At 40.5% G+C, this 22,250-nt stretch overlaps 1 protein-coding gene across 8 annotated transcripts in view; it reads left to right on the top strand.

Moving 5' to 3' along the window:
* The window catches only part of FGGY (FGGY carbohydrate kinase domain containing), a 148,109-nt gene that overhangs the window by 31,424 nt on the left and 94,435 nt on the right, over positions 1 to 22,250 (top strand). For all 8 annotated transcript variants that reach the window (XR_003570671.1, XM_027879032.1, XM_027879030.1 and 5 more), the window contains exon 6: positions 18,706 to 18,821. Coding sequence is in view for 7 of the 8 variants with exons in the window: in XM_027879032.1 (XP_027734833.1) it covers positions 18,706 to 18,821 (116 nt within the window). In the remaining variant the exon portion in view is untranslated. The remainder of the gene's footprint in view (positions 1 to 18,705; positions 18,822 to 22,250) is intronic.

Raw genomic sequence — 22,250 nt, 5'->3', positions numbered from 1 at the left:
TGCTCCTCCAGGCCCAAAGGCAGCTTGGCTCCCTCCTCCCCTGCGGTTCGGGCCGTGCAGTGGCTTGATGTGAAATTTGAGAAACATATGTAGTTTTCTATTTCAGGAAAATGATCTCAGGGATTGAATGTGTGTTTTGTTGGCTGTTAAGCTCTGATCTTGCCTAGTGTGGTAGTTCGAGAGTGTGTGTGTGTCTCTGTGATGATTAAAATGTTCTCCAGCACTTCAAAAAATAATAATTAAAAAAATAATAATAAATCAGAGTTCATATATTCATTGTTAAGGGTCTTATTTCTTCCGACTCAAAGGGCAACATCCTACCTCGTAAGAAACCTCTTAAATAGATATACAATGTGCATCAGAAAATCTTTTATTTTTCCACAGTGGTAAGTAACATTTCCTTGAGCTGATGAGTGGTGCACACACAGTTTTCCACTGAAGCAAAAAAACTGTGTTTAAACATCCCTTTCATTGTTGATCCTGTGCAGAAGCAGTATAGATACATATGAACACTGTAATTATTAACTTCCCTGAGGTTCAGATGATAATCTCCACTTAATAAAGTTTGTGAGGAGATGGCTGGGAATCTCTGAGATCCATCTTGCTGGGTCCTTGACTAATGGTGGCAGTGGAAAACTCTGCTTCACTGGGGCTGGGGGAAAGTACTGAAGGAGGTTGGGCTGTTGTGGCCTTAAATTCTGAGGAAAGACAAGACAGATACCACAGAGGAGTTTGTTGTCTTTCAGTTCTCTTCATCTCATTTTTTACAGTCATCTTCAGATACAGGCTGGGTGTTCAGGGTGTTTCTTTTGCATCAGCTGCTGTGAACACATCAGGGATCAGACCCTCGTGGTGCAGGGGGTGTAATAAACAGTCTGTCATCTCCTTTGAACTCTTCCTTATATGAAACCCCATGAAAAGCCCCACGCAAAGCCCCTGTCCGTTGTGGGATTGGGTCTCTGTTCAGCCAGAGCTGTGGAACAATTGCTTCCTTGCATAAATTTGAACCAGATAAGAAAATAGCCATGTTTATGAGCTCCTGGGTCATTTGCAGCCCTGGCAGTGTTTCAGTGTGCACATATATAATGCATGTATTCACAGTAAATTCTTAAAAACCACCCCCCTGAAAACAATAACATTCCAGGAGTGTTCTCATCCAGGGAAAGAAAAGAAAGCTATGTAGCATGAAGTCTGTGCACTGCATGTGTACATACAGTGCTTACAAGTATTAAAACTCACAGAAATTTGTTATTTTGTAAGGAGCTCTTTCATCTTGTTTTTAAAAAAAAGAGAATCAAACCTTTACTCTTCTGGAATACCTTGCATATGAAAGAGTGTTAACAAATTCAGGCTTTAAATGCTGCTCTTAAGTAAGAAAGTGGCATTATTATTTTATAGCTGGGAAAAGAACTGTATAATTTGAAGGGCAGCATTCTTCTAAGTGTTTAGCTGGGCATCCAGCTTTCTGTCTGCCTTGCAGTGAGAATTAGGTGTTGTGTTCCATAGGCATTTTCAGAGATCACATTATAAATTATTTATTCTGGACCAATTCTTCCTGCAGACTTCCCCAACAAATGCTTTTCACCACTGGAGTGTTCTTCCTCTCCCTTTCACTGTAATACATGGCTGTAACAACAGACTTGGCCTGGCAGGCAGTTTACCTACAGGTTTGCTTTATTTTTGTTGGCTGACTCTCTAAATCTGCTTAATGTGAGTAACTTTCCCTGGAAATTCTCAGCGTGCTTTAAGATGACACTGATGGTGTCAGGGTTGATTTACATTATCTCTTTAAAGAGCATGAGCTTGTCTAGGACTTTTTCTCTTATTTGTTTTAGCATTCATGTTCTCCAGAGAGGAGCCTTTTAACTGTGAAATGTAAATAACCTGACAAGGAAGACTTCAAAAGCAAATGATTCTTTGTCCATGGCAGTGATACCAAGCTTGCCAACTCTGTAACCTTTAAAACAGAGCACTTTTATGCTTGACCTGTCATCTGCCTATAAAAATAATCTTAGATCAATGATACAGTGCTTTCAAGAATGTGTCTGAAGAAAGCAGACACTTCTATGTATATGTTCTGTCATTTCTCCATTGTGATGGACCATCTGCTGCTTCAGCTCTCAGGGAGATTTGGGTATTGATTTGGTGTCAGTGTCTGGTGTGCTCTGAGGTGGGGAACACTTTCACTGCAGTTTGCAAATTGACGTTGCCAGATAGTGAGCCTGATACTATATAAATATGTGTGTTTTGTGAAATCACCGAGGGTTTGTTTTTGCCTTCCCCCGTTCTTTATTCCAGTGCCATTCCATTAAGCTGTTCATTAGATGAAAGGTTGTAATTCAGTCTTCAGTGGATGAAATGTATATGTACTTATGGAATCAAAGACATTCCAAGAAAGGCTGTTTATTTTCTTACTACCTTCTTTAATTAGATGTTGATGGTAGGATTCTGACTGTCTACCTTCAGAGAAGCAGATGAAGCAGCAGTGATTGCAGTGGGATCCAGCAGAGATGACTGAAGTTACACTTTAGTTGTCAGACCCTACACGCACAGGAAACTTAATTCTCCTGTGGACAGGATAGTTGGAATTTCAGATTCTACCATGGCTGGTAGTTTAATTTTAAAGCAAAGGGGAAGTTCTGTGTTTTGTATTTTACTATTAGGTAACTTCAGATGATGGTTTTTTTTTGTTATATTTCTGTTTGGTTCAAACTGTTCACACTCAGCTCTAAACTGCCCCTGGACCTGCTAATCTAAGTTAAAACCTGTGTTTGTCCACTTTATTTTAGTTCAGTTTCTCTATCTCAAACTTGCCAGCCTGAGCTATGAGTTTGCTGGTTTGTGCAGAATGGATGTATCCTGGCACTTCCCTGAGTGGGGACTGGAAACCACAAGCATTCCTGTGAGAGCCTGTCCCAGTGTTCCCAGCAGGCTGCAAGCTCAGAGCTCCTGAGCTGGGGCTGTCCTGGAGTCACTCCCAGGATCCATGTGCTGGTGTCAGAGTAGAAGAGAATTCATGGAGGGGGACAAAGCAATCGCCTCTTGTACCTATGCACAAGGAATTTCTGAAAGTGGGAAAGAAAGTGGGAAAGCCCTTCATGCTGCAGAGGGTGATTGGGAAAAATTTGAGGATGTGCAAAGATATGCTTGTTATATCCAAACCCCTCCCCACCCCCAAATCCCACTTGCATTTATCCATATGGAGTACACATGGTTAGGTTGAGGGAAGTAACTTCAACTTTCACTCACTGCAGCTTGAATCTTACAGTTTTGAAACTGCTTCCAACCTCATTTTCCAAGGTGAGTCTTTCTTCTGAGGGCTGAGACTGGATCTGCACAGGAAAGTGTTTACATCTGTAATTAAAAGTGATGAGAGGGGGTGAACATGCCACACAATACACAGAAAACTGTTTCCCTGTGGTTTCCATCTTCTGAGAGTCCCTCTGTGAAACTGTACTTGGGAGTTTTGTCATTGTTTATAAAATACCTCATACAGACTCTTTTGAGAAAAAAAAATATCATGGTATAATTTTGCTTTCAGGAAAGAAATAGAGTGTGCTGCCTGTCTTAGTGGAAGGAGTAGGTGTGGTGGTGTCCTTAGTTCCTTGCACATGGCATCTGTATGTGAGGGTAATAATCATAGAGCTTTCGTCTCTCTATAAAGAAGGGAAAATGGTGTAACAGATACACTGTTGACACTTGTTCTTCAAATTCATCCCATTCCCTGCTGTTCTTGCCCTCACCTTTCACCCCCAAGCTCTCTGGGCACATGTGCAGTCTGGGTTGAGTCTCCTTCCCAAGTGGTATTTTTCATATGTCCTGTTGGGCAGTGCTGCCCATGATGTGTATCTGTACACATATATATAATTGGAATGTGCATCACAAAGACAAATTAAAGTTCTTTAGTGTTCCCTGCTCCTCAGTAGCACCAGGTATGAATATATGGGGACTTCTCTGCAGGGATCCCAGTTTGTTTAAGACTTTCTGGGTTTGTGTATTTTGTCCTGTAGCAGCTCTTCATTTTGTGTATAAGGACAGTTCATAAACAGATGTTGAATCTCAACATGGTGCCTGCTGTTTCCTGCTGTTTCTGACCTGCCTTTAACGATGCAGACAATCCTTATTTACACCAGTTAGCTCCACTGGTAACTTATCCAAGGAAATTTCCTGTTAACTCTTTCAGCTTGTGTCTCTTTAACTGTGGAACAAAGGAAACTTATACCTACTAGAATGTTAAGAGATTTCTGATTGCCCAGCCTATCAAGAGAGATATTAATTAATTAGTTAAAGTAGGTCCTCGTTTGCTTTGGCACAAACAGGGAAAGGAGGCAGAGTATAAAGATCGATGTCCAAAATGACATAGCACAGATTAGCCCTGTGACTGTGATACTGTGCTGATGGAAATCACTTCAGGCTGATTGGGCTTCAGCCACCATCTCATTTGCGTGTTGGTTTATCCAAAAGGGCCTCTATTTGTATTTGTGCATAAAATAGGGAATACAGTTTGGCCTCATTAAGTTTGAAACTCTGCTTGGAGGAATATTGCTCAAGTAAACCACATCAGGACAAGCTTTTGAAAGTGCAGACTGGTTTAGAGAAAGCATTTTAATATACTGAAGCCTCAAGCCATCTACCTCTGCTCCTGAGAGCTCTACCTGAAAACTTCCAGGGCTGAATAATTTAAGGTTTGGGTTTTTTTTTTTCTTCATTCTTTCTGCAAGAAATACTAGTCTGATGTTTTATTTTCTTAAAGTCTGAACTCCACATAACTTTTTTTCAGAACTGTTTATCCTCACTCCAGACATGAACCTTGGAAAGGTGGCAGAAAAAACAAACAGCTGCTGTGTTTTTGGGCAGTCTGCATTCCTTTAAACTCTCTGAGATCAGACTTGTGCTGAGATTTTCAAATTATTTGTCCTAGGGCTTAAACACTTTCACTCCTGCTTAAAAGTCAGTGAGTTTGCCATACTGGTGCTTGTGAGAGCTGTCATGCAGAGCCTTAATGATTCAAGAACTATGAATATATGATGTGTAGTTAGGGCTTTTTATTATTGTTTCATTCAAACTTCACCTGCCTCCCTAATCATCTTTCCACTTTTGGACTCCAGTCCTTTTTTTAACTTCAGTGCATTGCTTAAGATATTCTAGGGAACTTTGTTTTCATTTTGGTTTGGGAGTAAATTTGATACATATAAAAATGTTATTGATGGACCAAGGTGGATGTAAAGTAAAAGACTGTCACATTCCCAAGGCCCAGAGTCCAAAATTATCTTCTGAAGCTTGGGTTTCCTTCACAAGTGGGAAATGCCACAAGAGCCATCAGGCCTGTTGCAACATTTTGGGCTCTCTTCATGAGGTCTCCAAACTATGTTCTGTGGAGCTGGATGTAAGAGGTGGAAGAGTTGGGACAGTGGGTTAAATGCACTGGGCAGGATGTTGTTTACTAGCAACTGGAATGGAAAACAAAGCAGTCACTGGAGTTCTGAAGGGCTTTTCAGTTACCCAGGCTCATTCTTTTCTTTGGGCCCTTTTCCAGCAAAGCACTTAAGGCACGTGCTCAAAGTTAAAGCCTGTGCTTAAGTGCTTTGCTGGTCTGGGTCCTTTATTTGCTGTCCAGGCATGTTGGTATGAACAGGCTGCTGGTTGTAGGAATGTTTGGGGAACTGTTCGTCTTGCACTGCTCATTTTCCTTTTCTGAACTTCTTGGCCACTGACAGCCTCGAAAAGATAGTTTGTCGTTTCAGTGTGACACAGATATCAGTTTGCAAACAGTCTGTAGGTTATTGGTTGAGATTAATTCGCACTGATTAGGAAGAAACTGCATATTTGGAAAAATCAGTGTCAGTCCACCCAGAGAAGTTTTCATGTGATATCTTTCTCCAGCTGAGTAACATGACTGGCAGCACTTGTCATATGATAAAAGCATCTTCAAACAGTTCAGGTACTATGAATTCAGCCCATGGTTTGACATGTTATTCCATCTTCCAGAAAATTCTCTTTTACGTTACTGCTGCCTTTTAGATGGTACTTTTTGTTTTTTTGATCTGGATGTAGATTGATTTATTTATGGTTTTAATTTCTGCTCTGCAGAGTTGTGTATCTCTGATTCCTGCAGAACTGCAGGTCTTGTGCTGTCCCTCCTCATCATTCCCATACCATCCATGGCAAGTCAGGACAGGAGAACTTGGTTGAATTCAGGCCTTGGGAATTCTCTTTGTGTCTTGCAGCAGTGAAAGTTGGCCTTTCACCTGTTAGAACACCAGGGAGTTCATTTCTTCCTGCTTTTCTTAGTCAAGGTGCAAACCACTTTACAGCAATGGAAATGGCAGAATGTGCAGCCTGATATTGCTGAGCTGACTGGGGAGGGAGCAAGGACCATCTGTATGGAGTAAGTCAAACACAATCCTGCACTTGCTTATGCAAACAAGGGACTTCCATAAATGCTCCTGCTGACGTCAGAGGCACTGTTGGCTCAGGTCAAGTTACTCACACCTAAGTCTTTGTAGGACCAAGCTCACAGATAAATAGCAGTTTGCAAAATTGTATTTATATGTTTGGTTCTTAATTTCTCTTATATAAAAATGTACAGGGTCTCTATGAACAGTGATCTTTTTAATTCCCTCATTTAATTTGGTAAAGCACACAAATATGAAAATTCTTGTGCTTTTTTTCCTCATTAAAAAGCTATAAACCATTACAGAGGGAATAAACATTCTGTTTTTTTCGTGCCTTTAACACAGGGATTTTGAATTGACTTTTATTCCGTTCTCCTCTGTGCTTGCAGCATTTGTGAGTGTATTTTCTGCAAGTATTGCAGTATAATTGAAGTCCCAAGAAAGGGAAGGACAAATATTTTAGTGTTGTTAGAGCTGCATGAAAGGGTTCATTAGAGTTTAGAGCAGTGGTGAACTCCACCCTGCTGGTTCAACCGTCACTCTTCTCGGTGCTGGGGTAAGACAAGCTTGGGCAGTGCCTGGGAGGGTGAGCTCTGGGTCTGAGAGAGCTGGGGATGTGCATTCCCAGGTGAGGTTGTTGTTAACGTTTAAATGAATGTGAAACCCACTGTTGTCCACCTTCCTTGTGTAACAGGCTAAAGCATCTGAAATGAGAAGAGCAACATCCTTCTTTCACTCTTCCAAGCACCTGTGGGTCGATTTGTTTGGTTGTTAGAACAAGTCAAAGTGAAGTTCGTTTTGTCCAGTCCCTCCTGTTTTACAGTGGCAGCAGTAATGGTTTCAGAGGAAATAAAAGGAGAGAGGAATCCTAGAACTGAGAACATGTGAGCATCCTTCTGGGGACACTGCTTTCACATCGTGCTCAGTTAATGAGCATTTATGTTCCCCCGTACTATTTCTCTCTATTGTTGACTGGAAGCAGTCTAGATATTCATGTAATGAAGCCTCCTTTTTGTTTTTCTTTTATTTTCTCTTGTCCCAGAAATACCTTTTTCAATTGCAGAATGATTGCTTGTTTTGTTTGAATGCCTTTATTGCTGTATTCTGAGGAATAAAGACAGCTGATTTATCTACTCTGTAGCCTTTCTTATTTTCTGTGTTGCTCTACTGCTGTAAATAAGCTGAAATGTTTTTTCATTCTTACTTTATGGAAATTTATGTATGCTTTTACTCACTTGTTACCATTTTCAGAACTCTTTGTGGTTCTACTTTGTGGTGTTTTCTTTGTTTGGCTTATGAAATCCCACAGCTATCCAAATAATACTGTTGATCTCTGCTTTTTGAGATTTGCTCAAAAATGTACCCTCTTTTTTTACATGAATACAATCACAAGGGGCAATGCAAACCATTAGTATTATAATTAATTAAAGATACTCTAGTAATAGATACACTGCTACTGCAGTTTAAAGTATTAAAATGCAAGCATGCAGTACATGTATGACGTATGTGAAACGAGCCATCTTGCTTTTGCTGTGATTTATATGACTTGCCTTAAAATCTAACAATATATGTTTTCAGAAATTAATTCCAATGACTGTAAATTTTGACTGAATAGAGCTAGTATTTAGGAATGAGTTGTGATATTAAGAGTTGGCTCTGACTGAACTGATTTTTGTGACAGGAGGTAACAACACACCCTGTTGCCTGTTAAGGAGTCTCTGATGTGCACCTTGATTCAGGTGCACATGGCAGCTGTATCCTGTCATCCAGACTTGAGTAAGACTTGAAGGTGGCTTCCCTGAGTGAAGAAGGGGGGCTCAACACTGGAGTTCAGCATGTGAAATGGGATCAGCCTCCATCAAAATGTAGTTATTAAAACTTTCTTTTATTGCAGTACTCTTGGCAATTTCCCTACTTCTGTTCTGGTTTCACTTAGGCTTTGTCTGGCCACAAGTGCACGACAGCCGAGGTTCCAGTTCAGCACAGCCTGACTAAGCTGGTAAAAACTCCCATTAACCCACTGACTGCTCTTCAGAACTTCTTACTCACACGTGTGTTCACGTACTGTGCTAAACTAGACTATGTGCAGTGTTGATGTTGGGAATATATTCATTATGTACTCAGGAATTAGTAAAATGTGCCTTTATAGGGAACTTGTGAAGAGATGTCTGGACTCAACGTTCTCTCTCTCAGAATATCACTGTGAGGGTTGTAAGGGTGTGGTTTTTCACACCCCTCTAATTCCGCTCAGTGACATGAAGACAGCAGAAACCACATCACGAAGTGTGGCTCTGATCATGTGGAGATTTGCTTCACTGGTCCGTGTCTGGAGTGTCAGTGTGCGCGTGGCACTGGCCAGGCATCGCCCTCAGCATCTGCCACACTTCCTAAACCACTGCAAGAGTCTGCAGAACCTCCTAAGGCTTTGTGCTCCCTGAACAGGGATGCTGGTTGTGCATCTCCCTTGTTTACTGCTCACCCACTGGAATGATACAGGGTCATGGAGCCAAAAACTGCCATCTTCCCACAGCCTGCCCATGGAATAACCATGTCTGGATGTAACATATATCTCTGTATAATACAGATGTGAGGGTACCTGTGGCTGGGGCACCCACTGGTGCTGACAGACGTGTTGGGTGATGCACATCTGGGTGTGGTGGGAGATATTGATGCTGCTGAAGGCAACACTCTCATGTTATCAAAAGCCACGCGGTGGTGAGGAAACTGAGACCCAACTTCCTTTTGCTTGAGCCTTTGCTTAATCTCTTCACTAACTTCATTGAGTATTTGATGAAACCTTGAACTGTGGTGAATTTGCTCAAGCTTTTCCTTTCAGAGGAAGCTGTACGCTGCCTCTGTGTGCTGATACTTTCAGTTTTAATCGTGTCGTATTTTTAACTGCCTGAAGAAGGTAACAGGAGAAAATATGTTTTTTAAATACAAGCTCTTAATTCAAATAAATATTTGACTTCCTATTGCAGAGTGGTTTGCTTGAAATACTGAGTTTGAAAGATATATATTTTTGTGCTGAAATGGAGCTGAAAGGCTGCTGATGTTGCAGAGTGGCAGGAGGTGGGTCCTGAGCCTGCAGGACTGCGGCGATGGGATAAATGGGCTCTGCTTCCAGTTTTGCTTTGCATTTCCCTTGCCAATTCTGAATGATTTTTTTTTTTATATAACCTCTCCTCCACTTATTATGCTTTTAAAACCTAATGCAGTGATTGCTTAAAACAGTGATTCAGTTTTACAGATGTGCACACTTCTTGTTCCTCTCCTATTTAAAGATTTAGACTGAATTTGTCCATAGAAAGATTTTTAACCAATTCAGCATCACATTATCCGAACGGTGCCTTCCTGCCTGGGTCTGTCTCTAGATTGACTCTCTGCAGTTCAAGATTCAGTTCAGGGGTCTGAATGAGGTTTACTCTTTGACCCTTGGCCAAATCCCTCAATTTTTTTTGCCTCTGTTTGCCATCTTTTAAGGAAATGGATTAACATTTCCAATCCCACATGCTATGTCTGATTTGTCTAGACAATACATTTTTTTGTCTAGGACTGTGTCTCATTATGATTTTTTCAACAATGCCGAAGACAATGGACTTGAATCTTGGTTGGGTGTCTGTAATATAACACAGAATGAAATTAATAAAAAAACTAAGCAGTCTGCTGACTGTTTGCTTCCCTTTGCCTCATGACATGGTGAGGCATATGTGGGTGGATAAAACACTCTTATTTTGTACTTTCTGGTCCAACTCAACATGTTTAACTAAGAGCATCCCTGGTCTGAATCCACTGAAAGTATTAGATGCACACAAGGGAATAATCTGACTGGATATGTTGCACTTGAGATGGGTGGTTCCCTTCAGGTTTGGTGACATAACTTCTAGGAAAATGGAATTCAAGAGTCCAAGTATTTCAATCTTTTGATAGCGTGTTCCTGAAAAGAAACACACTTTTAAAAAGATTTGAACTCTGATACAAATAGAAGAAACATCATCTCACTGTAGTTAGTGTGATTCACCTTCTGTGTATGACTTTTTTGATATTTGCAGTGCTTGATGCATTTATTTGTGTTTTTTAAAGGACAGGTTTAAATAGATTACAGCAAACACAGACAGGCACATTCTTCCCAACACAAAGTAAACATCTGTATGGGTATAAATACACCTGTGTGTGCATTTATGAAAAACTAAAACATGCCAGTTATCTTACAATACTTAATGTATCAAATGGACACTTTAACATTTCTGACAAGATGTACAAAAGTTACATTTTTAAGGTACCTGATCCAACATAGCTTTCAGATCAAGGCTTGGACTTGATGATCTCGGAGGTCTTTTCCAACCTGGATGATTCTGTGATTTTCTTTCTGTTGCTCCTTAGAGTCTGAATGTCCTAGAAGGGGTTTTCCCAACACTCTGTCATTAAGTTTGAGGCTTATCTGATAAAACGTCAGTCTCCTACCTCTCCTGGAATACAAGAAAAATCTGCACTCTGAATTTCTCAAAAGACTTCTGTGCCTGTTGTGGTGGTAATTGGAGGTCACTCCTCACTCTGGGTGGGGTGGTCAGAAGGTTGATGCCAGAGTTTAAAGCACTTTGCTCTTTGAAACCTTGTGCTGCTATGTAGGCTTTGAAAATGATCCTATTGTTCTTCTTTTTTTTTCTTTCAAAGTGGCATCCAGAGTTTAAATATAACATGGAATCTTGTCAGGGAGTGGCTGTATTCAGAGGAGATTAATTATAGATGTGGGTGTGGAAAATTGCAAATGTGAATTGTATTTTTCATACAATAAAATCTATCCCTTCAAGTAAGCAACAGACTTGCTTAGAAAATGCTGTAATTTAAAAAGCCAACCAAAAACCTCCAAGTGTTCCAGCATGAACACCAGAGTGTTTATAAAAAAGTAATTAATACTTTTTCCCTTTTACAAAAATAATCTTCACTTTTCGATTTGCTGATTGAAAGACTTTCTTTCCTGCTCACCAGTTGTTGCTGAGGGCTGAGAGTGGGACTTCCACTGTCACACGTGGTGGGATGTGCTCAGGAGAGCCCAGAGTCCTGCTTCTACACCCTACAAAAGACCTAAAAACCTGGTCTGATAAATAAGTTTGGAGGTGCTGGTGTAATGCCCATGTTTGTTGGTCAGAGGTTTGATGGATCCCAGTCCCTCAAGGGCTGTGATGTAGTTGCTGTTCCCCAAGGGCCTCTCTCTCACCTCCAAGAGTGTGTTACTCTTTCATGGAGTGTGCTCTGGCAGGGAGATTTATGGCAGGGGAAGGGAGACCTGCTTTATATTTTTAAATAAAAACTATGCCACTAGTCCAGTGAGAATTCTGGCTTGCCAGATGTGAGGCCCACAGAGCTGCTGAATGCAAGTTCACAGAGCTGCTGAATGCAAGTTCACAGATTTTTAACCCACAGTTTAGTCTTGTTGGTTGTGAGGGAGGGTTAGGACCCTACAAGTTCACTGAGTCATGAGTGTGCAGGAAAAAAGGGAGAGAATCATGTATCTCATCAAACAAGTATTTTAAACACAGATTTGAAAGAAAACGTGTGAAGTCTTTACACCAAATGTAGTACTTCAGTATAATTTTTGCAACAAAAACAACAACAAAGAAAAGGCTTGAAAGGGTTTGGAAAGGTATTATAGAGTCAACTATCAGTATCGTCGTTGGGTTCAAGTATCCAGCTTGTGGGTCACGAGCTATTCACTGTCACACACAGTAAAGAGAAATCTTTTCTATTAAATCCCTTTTCTTTGGAAACTGAAGAGCTGTTTTCGGAGATTGAATTTTCTCCATCATGAGGGAAAAGGGAAAAATCAAAATAATTTATTGAACATTAACTTTTAAAGGCTGAAATCTGGAGTTTAATCCTATTCCACTTGTGAAATATGACAAGATTGCCACTGACCTTAGTGTTAACAAATATTGGCCTTCCATTGCATCATTTGTATTTGTGTTATTATTTTTTTCGTTGCAGTTTTAGTGAAGACTTCAAAGTGGGGAGAAAGCTTTTCTTTTGCTGTGATACTTCCTTAAAAAAATCTAAATGGCAACCAGACAACTTTTAATTATTTGTGATAAATATAAGTGTTATCCAGAGCATAAGAAGGATGAAGAACTTTGATCACTGTAATTTCCTTTACTGAATAGATTTAAGTCCTCAGACGTGCAAAGACTGAAAGCTGAGGCCTGTGAGTGCAACTGGAATGTGTCTGCTACTTGTCCCAAACAGGCTTCCCCACCTGTCTCCTTTGTTTGGCCTGTTTAATGTTCTGTAAGAAGAAGAAAACCCTTTTCAGGCAAGAGTCATATTGGAGAGCTGTGCTAAGACAATGGGCTTGGGCAGGCAGGAGTTTCACAGGCTTTGGGTCAAAGGCAATAATCAGAAAGAGTGGTGTGTTGTAAATATTGGGAACCTGGGATTTGCACAGCTGGGTGGGTGGAACAGCCCCTGACGTGTTTTGGTGTGTGCACTTGCAATTAAAGAGCTGTGGAATGGGTGCAGTGGGTAAAACCCAGCCTGTGAATGTGAACCAGAGCACACCCAGACTCACCCCATGGGTCCAAACCAATCTGCCTGAGAGCCACTGTAGGAACTGAGTGACAGCAGGTGCAGCTCATCTCACATCCCCCTGGGCTCAACCCACCTCTCTGAATCCTTTTACAGACACTCAGCATGGGCAGCATCTCAGACATTTTATACATATCAGGACTGAATGTCCAGGTGCCACATTTTTATTCCTATTACTCAGAATTATTCCTTTAGGACAAACTGCTCTCTTCTTCCACTGTTTCCCGCAGAGCATCCAAATACCCCAAGCAGGCAGAGGCACTGGCATGCCAGGTAAAAAGACCAGTAGTGGATGTGGATCCACCAGGCTGGTTCTGTTCCAAAGCTCATTCATGAATGGATATGGCATTAGCCCTAAGGGAGCAGAGAGTAATTACATGTTTCCTGTTGCTCTGTGATAACCTCTGCTGTGTTTCAGGCTCTTGCAGCACCAATGCCCAGTTCTGTTCTTGGATGCTGGGACTGTGTGTGCTGGGTATTAATTTTTTTGTCTGGAACATTTTTGCACAAACCACAGTCAGATCTGTGGCTGTGTCTGAGTGGGGAATTGCTCGTTCTTGTGAAAAGCCTGGAGACTGTGGGGTGCAGAATTTGGGAGGACATTGGCAGCTTGGTCCAGATGTCAGTATGTAGAGATGTTCACTTGGGCAGAATTTGAATTCAAAATCTGGTTTAAATTTAAAGTTTTGAGAACAAAAGGAAAAACACATTTGATGTTGTGACTGTCATACTCCATTGTTTCAGGTCTCCTTCTTGCCTTCACAACGTCATAAAGCTCTTGGTTCTTTGTAGCTTTAAATAAATCTGCCCAACACACCCACAGAGAGTGACTATCCTGCTCCCCACTATTCCTTTTGGGTTCTAACTATACCCTATTCTCACTTCTGTAGGATTTAGCTTTGGCCTAGCTGTCTGCAGGTGCAGCTGGTTTTAGTTCATCACCACTGGACAGTGATCCAGGGAACACATCCTGTGATTAAACTGTTACACTGTTAATGATGCCTGTAAAATTAATTAAGCTCATGAGTTTAAATTAATCTCCGAGTGGTTGGGATGAATGAAGCAGAACCTTTTGCTTTGCAATCAAGAGCGAAGCTTTCATTCACTTCAGGGTGGCCCAGACAGGATTCTCTGACCTAAAGCTGATAACTGATGCATTTTCCAGGCTAACTAGTGTTGAACCAACCCTCTGGAATGGGAAGTTGTGTAGAAATGCTTTATGAGGCCACTTTTCAGGAAGAAACAGTTGCTTTTAATAACTTCTAGTTGGTAGGACTTAACCTATTAACCTATTCAAAATTAGGGTGACTTCCAGAAGACAACTGCAGTTCAGGAGTATCCCCCAACTGTATTTTCATAGGAGGTATTCTTCCAGACTGGACAGGCTGCAGAGTTGGGAGTGATGTCCATGCTTGCTTCATCCCATTTGGAGTTTGGGACGTGGTGTCAGTGAGAAATGAACCAAAGTGTAAAGCCCTGGTGACTCTTCAGAGCTGTGGAGAAGTTTTTTCTGGCCTTTACCTTTTAGATGCATTTTATGTAGATGACTTAGACCATACAGTATTTCCCATTTTTATAAATGTATCTGATTTCCTCCTCTCCAAGGAGTACAAGAGAGTGAGAGATACTCCTTAGAAAGGGCAGATAACGTGGGAAGGGCCACACATCAGCTCACCTTGAGCACCGGAGTGACCACAAGTCCAGTTGCCCTGGATCCTTTTGCAGGTTAGTGAGGGCGCATAGTTGCTTAAAGACAGCATTTTGGGAATTTCCAGTGTGCGTTCAATCCCTACAGACTCTCTGTGTTTTTAAAAATGCTGAGGTTCTGGTCATACAGGACTTCAGCACGTCCACAGTCAGTCCTCAGCAAGAGATGTGCAAAAACTCAGAGCTGGACAGTGAGAGGAAGGGTTGTGCAAGATGCTGTAATGAACACGTGTGATGAATGTGGCAGAGATTTTCTTTTCTTGAGGCTGTTGGATGCAAGTAGGATCCTGTAGTTCTTTGTAGACTAGAATTTGTGAGAAACTCCAAGCATAATCATGTTCCTGTTGAAAGTCTGGTTTAAATATAAATTTTCCATGCACAACGGTTGTTTTTATTTCAGTAGGAATATTGTAAGCAAAACTTTTTGTTCTGAACAGAGAAAGGAAAGCTTTCATTTCATTGTATTGGGAATATGCTTGAAGAAAAGAGTCTTCAAATTCATGGTATTTCAGCCTGGCTAAATATGGCTTGTGGTACTGAGGGGTTCCACAGCACAGCTTCTCAAACCCTGCGCTGGATCAGGCAGCTGGGAGAGCACTATTGCCCCAAGGATTGCCTGTTAACTCAGCACCTTTGAACCCATTTGATCCTGATAGTAAAAGAAGAGGAACATTTGCTTGTATCCATCTGGTTCATCCAGCTTCAGCCAGCACAAGTCTGGTGTTTATGGCCAAATAATTGAGGCAATATTGCCAAATAGTTAGGAAAAATGGAATATACCGCAGTGAATATCAGCTCTGTTTCTGTTTAACGTCTGCCCTTCATCTCATAAAATTTAGGAGTTGCTGTGAAATATAAAATCTTCTCATAGTTGAGGCTTTCTCTGTAGGTGTAGTGGTTTGGTCTTTACCATAGAGTCTTTCTGCATGCAGTTTTCCCATGTGAGGAGTCGTGCTATCCTTTTTTCAGGGGGATGCTCTGGAGGAGAATTTCTGAGTGATTTCCCATGAAGTTAATATTAATCTATATAATATATATCTAATGCATATCTATGCCATAGGCTTCAACAGTGACAAACCATGAATGAACTGCTTCTCAGGATATGCAAATTGAGCATCTGTCTATGATTATTAGAGCACCTCACGAGGGAAGGGGCAGGGATTTGAGCTCAACACATCCAGGTGCCTCTGAAGCTTGTGGTGACATTAATCCATTATTACAGGCATCTCAAAGAAATTCCTTTATCTTGAGCTGTTATCTTAGAGACCAGAGTCCTTCCTGCTGTATAACGCTTTCTATTGGATATTAAGGATTTGTATAAAGCCATATTGTTCCATTAAAAGCCTACTTTTTGAGTGGCAGCAAGACTGGAATAAGGAGCTTAAATTCCAGAGAAGTGCAAATGCTTGGATTGTGTTTCCAACAAGCATTTTGAGTTCCGTGTTGTGGCCATGAAAATAAAAACCTACCAACATAATGTGTTGGTGTTTTAGCTCAGATTTGAGGTTGGTTTTCATATCCGAACCTTCCACTTACACATCTGCCATTCAGTTCATTTGGGAAGGATTGTCCTTCCCAGTTTGTTTTCCATCCTGTGTTAAAAATTCGACCAAATATGATCTATTTGTCCTTCTCCTGCCATCACTTTGCACTTCAAAATCTACACAGTGTGTTCAGTCCAGCCAGGTCCTGCACGAGAGCTCCGTTCTACTGGAATTCTGTGGATTTTCTGGGGTGGTCTGGCCCATCCACACCGTTTCAGTGGCCCGTGTGTGTGGTGATCCACAGGGGGAGCTCTCAGGGAGAACTGGCCCTGTTTAAAACAGGCTCTTGGGAGCATTTTTCGGGGTGTGGCATTAGTTCATAGCTTCGATTTAATTAGAAAAAGACACACTTGGTTCTGATGATAATTTGTTATGATTTGGTATTTCCCATATTTGGGAAAACTTGATGCATTATTGTTTCACTCTTTATGTCTAAATTTTTCCTAAATTGATCAAGTGCTTTTTTTGTCAAATACCCCATCTTTATTTTTCTTTTTTATGAGGGGTTTGAACTGACTTGGGGAAAATGTTTATTTTTTCCCAGTATTTTCTTCAGCCTAGAATTTATTTATTTACCCAGTTTTTGTTAAAGGTCCTAATTAGATTTCTGTGTCTGGCTTTTAAATCCTTGGAAATTGGAATTTCTTATATCAACATTGTCATTGCTGTAGTTACAGGTCATGTGCTTTTCTGTTTTCAAACCACACACTGAATTGTGATTATCTGATCTATTCTTGAACTGTTAATAAAAAAAAAGGAGTGAGGTGTCAAAGCTGCTTTAAGAGTAGCCCTGAAATAATCTCTACAGTATTTATAGGGATATAAATAGTTAACTCTGTATCTTTTTTTTCCCCCAAAAATGTTAATTAATTCTCAAAAGCAAAGAACACCCCTTTATAACCAGTGGGATGTGAATGAATATCAGCTGTGCTCTGATTGTAAAAACATGGTCACTCCAGTAGAACAGGATGAAATGAAACATCTTGCATTTAAAATACACATTTCTGTCCTAGGTGAGAAAATAGGAGTTCAGGGAGTCCCTGGAATCGTCCAATCTGCTCAGTGTCACATCAAAGGATGTTGGTTCTTGTTGTAAACCCCCAAAACATGGAATATGAGTCCCAGATAATTTTCCATCGGTGTGGAAGGGCTCTTGCAGTTCTTATTTGGCTTTACTGTGTGTATAGTATCAGTGCCCAGGAGCCTTAGCTTTGATTTGTATATAGCAAATAAAAATAGCTTCTGTCTTTCTGCTCAAAGCCAGGTTGGACAGGGCTCTGAGCAGCCTGGACTGATGGAAGGTGTCCCTGCCCACAGCAGGGGGTTGGAACAAGATGAGCTTTAAGGCCCCTTCCAAACCAAACCATTCTGTGGTTCATACTTCAATCCTTAGGTAGTTCACTTGGATAAAAGGGAAGGTTTCCTTTTACTCAAAAAAATTTTTTTGTAGAGAGGAATTTTATTTGGATTTTACTTATGCAAAACTGGCAGAAAAAGTCAAATGCTTCAGTAAAATTGACTTTGCTTTGAAGATTCATGTGCAAATTGTAACATCCTGGTAAAGAGAATATGTCTGTGAAAGCTCACCTTGGCTAAAAATGAGTCACAAGTAAACTGCCTTGTAAAACATCAAAGACAATCCAGCTCTGAACAGGGTTTCTCTTTGAGAACAGTTGTGAAGTTCTGTTTCTCTGAGATGCATCTGAGATGTCTTGCACTTGATGGCACAGTGATATTCCCTGCAATTTTCGGTGGTGGTCAGCATTTTTAATACATCTTAGTTTATTGACTTCTCAAGTGCACTTTAATAATGATCTTCTGAGACAATTCTGTGTGTTCAGGCAAAAAACAGTCTGCGCAATACTAAATCTTCAGAAATGTTTTTCTTAATTTGGGGAGGAGTGAGAGAATGGGAATATCAATAATTGGGGGAGAAGACCATTCTGTGTGTTAAGACAGACTTTTCTGCAAATGTTCTTGTCTTTTGTGTATATTCTGCTCCTGCAATGGACCCCCAGCTTATCAAGAATGAAACTTGAACATGTAACCATACATGGTCTGCTGTAATTTGTAATTTGGTTTGAAAATAAGAAATACAAAGTTTTTCTGAGGATGTAGAGTGTGCAAAGCAGTTATTTAGCCTGGAAAAGCAGCAATCTGAGCTGCCTGCTAAAGAGCTGCTGTGTTCATGCTCTGCTGTCCTCTAGGCAGATGCATGGCCTGTTATTTGACTGATTTATGCAATGAAGTGGCCAGACCAGGGGTTGTTTCAGCAGAGAAGAATCTTAAACACAAGGTCCTTTTAAGGTCCTCAAGACGTGCACTCCAAACAGTAACCATTTTTTTAATGTTAGCATTATGCTCGGGGCTTTTGGACCAGTGAAGAAGGGAACCGTTTGCAGAAACTTGTCTCCAGTCACAGGTTTGAACCCAAATGTGTTCACCTGCCTCATTCTGTGCCCATATTGCCTCTTTTCCAGGTCCCTCTGTACAGTCGTGTGCAAGTGGACGTACACGTCAGACAGGGGTTGGGATGACACCTTCTGGAAAATGATTGGTTTGGAAGATTTGGTGAAGGATAAGTATGAAAAAATAGGTATGTCAGGGTGTTGTTTTATGCATATGTATATTCATACTAATAAAAATATATATATATATACATAAGATATAAACATGTATATATGGATGGGGCTTGGAGCAACCTGGTCTGGTGGAAGGTGTCCCTGCCTGTGGCAGGGAGTTGGCATGAGATGATCTTTAAGGTCCCTTCCAATCCAAAACATTCTGGAATTCTGTGAATAAAAGGTATATAGATATCAAAAGATGTTTTGCTGTATAATTGTGAATGTCAGCAGAAATGTATCCGCACTTGTCATACTTCAGATAGGTTGCTGAGAAGGCTGGATGCTCACAGGGAACAGGCTTCCTAAGTACATTTTTTACTTTACATTGTCATGAGAAACTGTGTTTACACTTTTTATCTTCTACCCTTTGGAAAGGCCTAAAAAGCCTTTTTTGTACTGTTTAATCTGAAGAATAGAGAACTAAATAGGAGCCCCAGCAATTGATTCCATGAAGGAAACACTCCATTTGGGTATATTGGATGGCAGGCTACATAAAAAAAGCCCTAATATGGTAATTTATAGCTGTTACTGATAGCATGATTTGTGACCTGTAACCATTCTTCCTTATAGTAATTTTCAAAAAAAGTGCTAGTTCTGCTTGTTGTTATCTTTGTACATTTTTTTTCACTCTCAGAGCCCAAGTTTAATTAGAATGGTAGCCTTGCTAATAGCAATTCCTACAGCAGATATTCATTAAAAGTCCATAACGTTAATACACCAGAAAATTTCCAGGATAACTTTATTAGACTTTCCCTGTTAAGTTAATGGACTTTTAATGGATGTCCTAAGCAGACATGTCATTAACAAGAATATTACCAGACATGAATTAAAATATGCTCATTCATCAAAGTTAATTATCTGAAATTTCCTTTGATTTTTTTTTTTAATGTCTGGCACTTTGAACAAGTTTGTACAGCAGTTTAAATGCAGCAACATGAAATGGAAGTGGTGGAGGAAGGACTGTAGTGAAGTGAAATGTAATGGAATCTATAAACTTTTCTGATCATCACATAATAAGCTATAAGTCATTTTCAGGTTATCAGAAAATTATGCTTGAAAGCTTCCTTGAATAGATTTCGGCTTTTCCCCTGCCACTGAAACTGCTTATGCGGAGGTATAAAACCTAGGAGGAGAATGAGGCTTTTTAGCTTCCTGAGGTTTGGGTTTGAATTCAGTTCTTACAACATCTATCACATGTGGCTTTTAGCAAATCTTCAACAAGTTAAAATAAGACTTGCAATAAATACATGTTTTTACCAGAAAATTGAACATCTTGCCAGCTGGTGGTCTCAGGGAAGAGTATTTTAAAAATAAATTATTTATGAAGTGTAAGCTGAGGCTTTAATACAATATTTATGCAATGCACTTCAAGGACAGTGCAAAGCAATTTGCCATTTTAAGTAACAACATACATGTTTTAAATGATAAAGTAACCATTAATAAAAAGGGCCCTTTGCTGTGATGGAAGCCTCATAACACTGATCTATATAAAGCTCAACATTCAGCAAGAGAAAAATCATTTCCAATATCAGGCTGGCACGTTTGTTAAAAGACGATGTTTACAAAATAAATCAGTAAGTTAACTTCTGTTGATAGGTGTTTCTTGCAAGATGTAAATGTTTTTTGTCAGTTGATGGTGAAAGGGTTTAGTTCCTTGGAAAATTGTGCCGATTTTCAATAAATGAACACGGTATCCCTGGAATTGGAGAAGCACAGTCTGACCTCCAAACCGTAGGGCAGAACTTGAAGTTCCTGCAGAGCAAACACTTGTGCTCACCTTGAGAAATCCTTCGGTTTTCACATTCTGGGGCTGATTCCCTCAGGTGTATCCAAAGCATAGGACAGTTTCTGTTTTGCATAATAATGCTGAAACCCAGCCTTAGGGAGAATATGTGCTCATTTCCCTGACCATTTGTATAACCTCGCCTTTTTCACAAAGGAAGATGTTGCATTCATTAGTTTAGCTGTGTGATAAAATCACAAAATAGCAGGAGAGTGTCCTTCATTCCTGTATCTCTGAAGAGGGAGTGAGGAGTTCCCTGTACCAATGTGGGAACCAGACAGCAACCACTTCATTCCTTTATCTCCTACACTGCACCTGCTGGAGTCTCTTGGAAGGGTTTGGCTTCAGAAGGAAAACAAAGCACCTCACTCCCTGCCCAGAAGCTGCTCCACAGTGTTGTGTGCTCTGGATGGGCTTTGCTTTCTGCCACCCCATATCTTACCAGTGTCCCTGAACATGGGGAAATGGGAATGGTGACTTTGTTCCAATGAAAGTTTGGGGGATTTGATTGGTTCAGTGTTAGACTTGGAAAGAGCACTCTAAATCAGCTCAGCTTTCCTCTACTGAATTTAAATCAATCAGTGTAGATCCACCTAGTAGGGAAGTGATATCTAACACTGGCCAAACTGCAGCTGGAATGGTCTTGGTTAGTGGAAGGCTCCTTTGTACAGATCCAACACCACTGACATTGATAGTGAGGCACCATCCCTGCCCAGACCTCCTGCCAGGAGCCCTCAGGTGCCACAGGATCACACCTTGCACCACCTCAATCAAGGTGTATTTATAATATTGCTCCAGGGTTCTGCCCCATCAGGGAATGGGCTCAGCTGCTGGAGCTGCAGCCTGTCACCCAAAAGGAGGGAATTTGGGTGAGTACCTCATATGGGCAGTGTGTGCTTCCAGGAGGCACAGCAGAACTCACTCCAGCTGACAGGGAGGAATTTGAGGCAGTGGGTTTAGCTGGGTTGTGGATTAAGGAACTCGAACTTGTCAGATAACCCAGGTAGGAGTGGGTTGAAAGGAGATTGTACATGCTCAAACCCTCCTCCTAAAATGAAAACAAAACCAAAAACCTGACAGGTCTGAAGTCATTCTAGTGGAATTTCCTTTTCTGTTCTCAAGCTTGTCTAAGGCCGTGTCTGTCTGCTCAAGGTTTGTTTAGCTCAAATACAAGGGTGCATTTTAGTGCTTGCACGTTCCCCTTGCAAAGACAGATAATGGCATTTTTCTCATGTATCTCTCCTAAAGATTAACAGGCTTTGAATCATCATTTCTTTCTAACCAAAGCAAAATGTCACAAGATAAAATTAGCAAAAATTTCTTACTGTAACAAAAGTAAATACAGAGTTTAACAGACTAAAAGAGGCAGAAAAGACTTTTTTTTTTTTAATCTCTAGTGAAATCATTATTGTTTCCAGTCAGAGGGAACTATAGATGAATAGTTATAACTATACTGTTTTTTTGGAAGTAACTTTTAACTTTCATGCCACTGGAAATACTTATAGAAATTACCTGAGAACAACTTCTTTAGTGGACATATTTCTTTATTCTTATAAATACACTTTTAAACATCACTTTTTAAACTTCTTGCCCTTTGAAAATATATTTACTGTAATCA

Source organism: Empidonax traillii, unplaced genomic scaffold (assembly GCF_003031625.1).
Source record: "Empidonax traillii isolate 1590-97213 ecotype Southwest subspecies unplaced genomic scaffold, ASM303162v1 scaffold50:size1795014, whole genome shotgun sequence".
In the NCBI taxonomy this organism is placed as follows: Eukaryota; Metazoa; Chordata; class Aves; order Passeriformes; family Tyrannidae; genus Empidonax; species Empidonax traillii.
The sequence above is the reverse complement of the archived record's forward strand: the minus strand, read 5'-3'. Positions and strand labels throughout refer to the sequence as shown.